Consider the following 5495-nt stretch of genomic DNA (forward strand, 5'->3'; position numbering starts at 1 on the left):
CTGAGGCCTTTGCTGTACCCTCCCTCCCTCCCTCACCCCTGTCTGTCTAATAATTCTACTACTTATTTCCATTCCTTCAGGTCTTGCAGCTTTCAGGCCTTGATTAAAACGCAAATACTTGTCTTCAGCCAGTTCACACTTGAAAGGAAATTAGAAGTGACCCCCCTCCCCGGGACTCCTGGAGGGAGAGATGCTTAATGAGATGGAGGCCTCCAAGGATGAGCCTCTCCCTCCCGACCCCAGTCTAGGAAACACCCCCCATTCCACACCCACCTCCCTGCCAAGCTGGCTCACAGTCAAACCCAGGTGGCAGTGGCTCATCTTGGACCTTGAGGAGACCAAGAAGTCACAAGACAGCTTTGGTTTAAAAGCCCAGACGTGGACGTTTTCCCCTAGACCCTGCCAAGGGTCAGGTCCAGTCTCTGCAGACCAGCATACCTCAGATGGGCAAGAGGCCCATGCCCAGACATGTGTCAAAGCCCCACAACATGCCGGGCACCACACTGGCTACAGCTAGGCTACTTACTCTCAGCGGTGTATGGACAAGGAGGGGGCTGGTCAGCAAGGAGACCATCGCGGCCCGTGGAGGTGCAGCCTAGCTTCCCACAGGAGATGGGTCTGTCAAGTTCATATCTGGGCTTGGCCACTAGGCAGACCCGACTTGGAGCCCAGCTCTGTCGGCTGAATTTGCTGTGTGGCTTGAGGCCAGCTGCCTGCCCTCTCTGGGCCTCTACTTCCTCATGCATAAATGTAAAACCCTCGGCTTCCTACCAGACACTTCATGTTAGCTCTCTCTCTCTAGCTGCTCCCACGAGAGGTTCCTTCACAAGAGCCGACTCCAAAGGGGAGGACAAGACCAGAGGGACTGACTGAGGTGAGGCCAAAAGCACAGCAAGGATCCTGAGAATCTTGAAAGGAGTCAGCACACTGTGGGGTCTCAGAACAGGGAAGGACCTCAGGGGACCACCCCGCCAATGGCCAAGTGCCCCTGGGGAGAACAGAGAAGCAAAACCAAATATCTCTCAAATATTTATTCCTGGAGGATGGTGTGGTCTGGGGTGTGGGCACTCCACCCACGTAGCAAGAGACAGGCAGCAGAAGTGGGAAGCTGGCTACCAGCTGCCCCACCCCTGCACAGCCCAGGGCAGACAGGCCTGCTCTGCTCCCAAGGCGGGTGACAGCTGCTCCTGCGTCTGTCCCCAGCATCCCTTGAGAACCCACGGGAAGTCTGTGGTGCCTGTCGCCCCGCTGCTGGCAGCATGACGCATGTGTCTCACGCACACTCACTCTGCCTCTGAAAAGCCCTGCAGAGCCCAGCTGCGTCTGCCAGTTCCCAAAGGAACTGCTCACATCTGCACAGCCCGACCTGTCTTCCTCCTGTCTCCCACACAGTGCCCATGCCCAGCCCTGCCTTGCCCCCTTCTCAGGGACAGGAAATCAGGAGCAACTGGCTCCAGCCCTCCTTCCAACTGACAGGGAAACCCTGCGAGGTATCGGCGGCGCCTGGGCATCTGCCCTCCCAAGGGCTGCACCCAGAAATGTGGACAGGAGATCTGCCTCTTAACAACGCAAAGAGAAAATTACAAAACAAAAGCAAAGGCTCCAACAAAAAGACCAAAAAGCATAAATAAAAAGCAGCTAGACCGGCAGGAAGAAGGCAGGGAGGCCCTCTCATGGCGAGACTCAGCCATCGGTGGCCAGGATGACAGCAGCCCCGAAGATGCCCACACTCTCGCCCAGGAGCTTCATCTGGTTCCAGAACTCCACCCGCCGTGTGTTGTGCCAGTAGGCAACGTTACCATCGATGAGCAGCATGACCGGGGGCAGCAGCACAGCCAGGATCTGAGCAGCCAGAGTCACATAGTAGCCTGATAGGAAGGCCAGGGCCAGGACGCCGTAGAGCACGAAGAACAGCTGGATCATGAGCTCCCCTCCCGGAAAGTGGTTCAAGTAGGCCAAGCGGTCCTCCTTGCTGTGCTGCAGCGAGTACGCCTGGAGACACACCATCCTCTGAGACACCTGTCCTCTGCCTTCTGGGGCAGGCCACCCGGGATGGCACCTGCATGTCAGCCCCGTGGGGCGGGCTTCTGATTTCCCTCTCAGGTTGGGGACTCTGAAAGCGGGGCCTTTGTCCCCCACGGATGATGGGGCCCCAGGAGGTTAGAGCCTGCCTTCCTTCACCCTGGTGGCTCTGCGGGAGGCCGTGTGCTTCCACCTCTGGGCACACCACGGAGGCCCACACAGAGCTCTGCATGATGCGATGCAGTCACGTAGCCTGGGTCCTGACCGTGTCCTCACCCACACTGGCCTCCCTAGCACCAGGAAGGATGGTAACTGGCCACCCAGGCAGCCCCTTCGGCTCTAGGGAGCAGAATTCTAGTGGGGGTCTCTCCTTTGCTCCTTCCCCAGCCTCTGGGGCTGGAGAATCACCCCATTGTGCTCTCGGGCTCTCAGGGTCGGGACTGAGAGGTCAACTCAACTTCCTCTCTACCTGGTGGTAATAATGATGGAAGAGGGGACTCTCAGCCAGGTCTCAGGCATCTGAAGTGCCTGTGGCCCAGAAGCTGCCAGGAGGTCTAGGCGCCAGGCCATGCCGAGCCGCAGGCAAGGCCTTGTTCTGCCCACCTTCCTGGGGCCCTGCCAGACCTGGGCTCCCACTTCACTCCCAGCCAGGCACCTCCCCCCAACAGCCCCCAACCTACCACGCAGATGAGGTAGATGCCCAAGAACACCTGGCCAGTGGACTGCAGGGAACGGCTGCGGGGCTTCCGGCGGTACAGCTCCCCGGCGCCACTGGCAAGCACGAGAAAGCCGCCGATGATGGCAACCGTGCGAGAGTACATACGGACCTAGGCCAGGCATGCGGAGCCCTGTCAGGAGCTGCGTTTCTCCTGGTCACCCAGAGCACACAGCTGCCCATCTCTGCACACCCGACTCCATCTGAGACATTCTCTTACCGTCTCCAAGCGTGCTGGGCAGGCACAGCAGAGACAGAGAATTCTTTTTTACAGAGGTGGAAACTGGGGCCCAGAGGGGTTAAGAAAATTATCCAAGGTCCTACAGAAAGTAAGCAGCAGAATCCAGATGCCAAGCATTGTCCGCTCCCCACCCACAGGTCTGTAGACTCTAATCTTGGTGTTCTGGCCTCAATATAGTACAGGGTCTATTGCATAAAACAAACAAAAACACTGCTCTCACTATCCTGTGGCTGTTCATACATCCGCCTCCTCTGCTGGACTGAAGTCCCTTTCTGAGGACACTGCCTTTGTCCAACCTTTACCTCCAAACCTGCAGAGCCTGGCAAAGGTCCTGGCATTTACAGGCTTAACTGCTACACTAAGACTAATTGCATTTTCATAAAATGATTTTAGGAAAATCAGGTAATCTCCAATGTCCCTTTTGCCCAATAAGCCTGATATTACTAAACTACTAGTTTAAGGCCGGGCATGATGGCTCACGCCTGTGATCCCAGCACTTTGGGAGGCAGAGGCGAGAGGATAGCCTGAGCTCAGGGGTTCGAGACCAGCCTGGGCAACTTGGCGAGACTTCATCTCTACAATAAATTTAAAAATTACCCAGGTGTGGTGGTGCGCGCCTGTGATTCCAACTACTTGGAAGGCTGAGGTGGAAAGATCGCCTGAGCCCAGCAGGTCGAGGCTGCGGTGGCCATGAGCGTGCCACTGCCCTCCAGCCTGGGGGACAGAGCAAGACTCTGACTCAATGAATAAATGAACGAATGAATAATAAACTAATAGTCTAAAAGATTCTGAGAACCGGTGACCTGGGTTCTGGGCCCATCAGTGTGCTAACTGTGGCGTTACTCGGGAAAAGTCTGTTTCCCATCTCCAGACCTCAGTTTCCACACTCTGAAAGGGAGGTCTGGGTGGTCTCGCAGCTCCTCCCACTTCTGTGTCTGTAACACGCACAAGCGTAGACACGCCCCTCCCAGGCTTCACACTGTGCACCCGGCCAGCACCAACACCGTTCACCAGCCGCCCTGGGCCTCGGCCTCTGATCCCCGCGCCCCCAGCAGCCACAGACAGGCCCCGCCCGGGGCCGCCCGCTCACCTTCAGCCAGTCCCCGTAGTGGACGTAGCCCCCGACGTAGGCGGCGTAGGTGCTGACGGCCAATTGGAGCGCGGCCCCCAGCGCGAACCAGCGGCGCTTCACGCCAAAAGACATGAAGCTGGCGCACAGCACGGCCGCCCCCATATCGAAGTACAGGTAGGGCACGGGGATGTCGGGCTTTCTGCAAGCCGGGATGGGGAAGCAAGGAGAGCGGGTCAGAGGGGGAGAAGAGCCTCGAGAGCCTTCGAGTGTCTGCAAGCTCACTGCTCCCCTGACCCGGCGCCCCCTCTCAGGGCCAGATCTGGCCCGATGCCCAGCCCAGAGCGCCCCCCTCCCAGCGAGGTCCCAGCTCCTTCCAGCCCAGGGGTCCCAACTTCTAGCCCCCTGCTTCTTCCCCGCATCCCTGCATCCCCGTCCCAGGGGCGGGCCGTACCGACCCCCACCGCGTTTGGCGGCTGCGTGGGCCTGCTCACCGGCGCGCCTCGGCCCTCTCAGCGTACAGCATGAGCTGGCTGAAGCAGCCCCAAAAGGGGCAGCGTGTAAGCAGCACCGAACCCAACTGCATGATCAACTGCAACATCCACCGTCTCGAACCTATCTTCGACGCCATTTTGGGAAAGGGCAGTCCGCTGCGGCCTCACCCCCGTCAGGGAGGCCGGCGCGGGGATGGGACACGCAACTTCCGGGTATCCAGATTTTCTTCCGCTTCCGTCCGGAAACTACGTTGTGGCTCTCTAGTTCCGGACCGAAGGAGTTCTAGTCTCGAAGTCCAGCCTTCCCTCTACCCATGCAGACTTCAGGGTCCCTCTTTGTGCCTACAAAATGGAAAACTAGAGGAAGGAACAGTGTGATCGGGACATCAGAGGTCTTAGATTCGAGCGTGATACATGGAGGCCAGCTAGTCTTTTACTGCAGCCAGACCTGGGCTCTAATCCTGACTCCGACCGTAACTGACTTGGGGCACATCGCCTAAGAGTTCCGACACTTGTCATGAAATGGGGTGGCGCCTACCTCACTGAGTTGTGACGTTTAAGTGTGGCTCTGTGAGTCCTAGCACATACCAGGGGTTTAGTAAATGGCATACGCACATACCAGCGGAAATCCCTCTGCCTCAAGTTCAAGGTAAGGGGGTCCTCCTGGCTCAAGGTCACCTGTTGTGTTTTGACCTGCCTTTTGTCTGTCCTGAGAAAAGAGGAGGGTCTGATGTGGACGTTTGAGACCTCTCAAACCAGTTCCTTGTGTCCAGCTCCCATGCCCCTGCAGCCCAGACAATCACCTTTGTCAAGCACCTGTCAGCGGCCTTCCGTGGGGCCCCACTCCTCTTTGGACGCCTCCTTTGTTCTCAGCGCCCCTATTACCTGTTTTCATACATCAGTTGCCTTTCCTTAGAGTCGTGTTAGCACAGTGGCAAGTATATATTTGACTCT

General features: G+C 57.6%; 1 protein-coding gene across 2 annotated transcripts; it reads right to left on the reverse strand.

The window, feature by feature from the left end:
• Positions 1–1016: 1016 nt before the first annotated feature.
• Positions 1017–4756, reverse strand: TMEM101 (transmembrane protein 101). Of its 2 annotated transcripts, none has more exons than XM_008048871.1 (4): positions 4710–4756; positions 4069–4249; positions 2703–2849; positions 1017–1992 (listed from the first exon to the last, which is right to left on the reverse strand). In XM_008048871.1, exons 2-4 carry the CDS (start codon positions 4210–4212, stop codon positions 1684–1686), a joined length of 600 nt encoding a protein of 199 aa, XP_008047062.1. In that variant the 5' UTR covers positions 4213–4249; positions 4710–4756; the 3' UTR covers positions 1017–1683. The 2 variants fall into 2 exon arrangements, with proteins under 2 accessions (XP_008047062.1, XP_008047061.1); XM_008048870.2 differs by having other exon boundaries at positions 4542–4755.
• Between the last annotated feature and the right edge of the window lie 739 nt (positions 4757–5495).

Source organism: Carlito syrichta, unplaced genomic scaffold (genome assembly GCF_000164805.1).
Source record: "Carlito syrichta isolate Samal-C Ts95f unplaced genomic scaffold, Tarsius_syrichta-2.0.1 Scaffold127335, whole genome shotgun sequence".
NCBI classification, from domain to species: domain Eukaryota; kingdom Metazoa; phylum Chordata; class Mammalia; order Primates; family Tarsiidae; genus Carlito; species Carlito syrichta.

What these genes read in the sequence shown, in the direction of transcription:
- TMEM101 (XM_008048870.2), bottom strand. Translation starts at nt 4,678, where the DNA reads ATGGCGTCGAAGATAGGTTCGAGACGGTGGATGTTGCAGTTGATCATG. An exon ending in ACTACGGGGACTGGCTGAAG is followed by an intron (nt 2,850 to 4,068) that starts GTGAGCGGGCGG and finishes TGCCTGGCCTAG; the next exon opens with GTCCGTATGTACTCTCGCAC. An exon ending in GCATCTACCTCATCTGCGTG is followed by an intron (nt 1,993 to 2,702) that starts GTAGGTTGGGGG and finishes GTGTGTCTCCAG; the next exon opens with GCGTACTCGCTGCAGCACAG.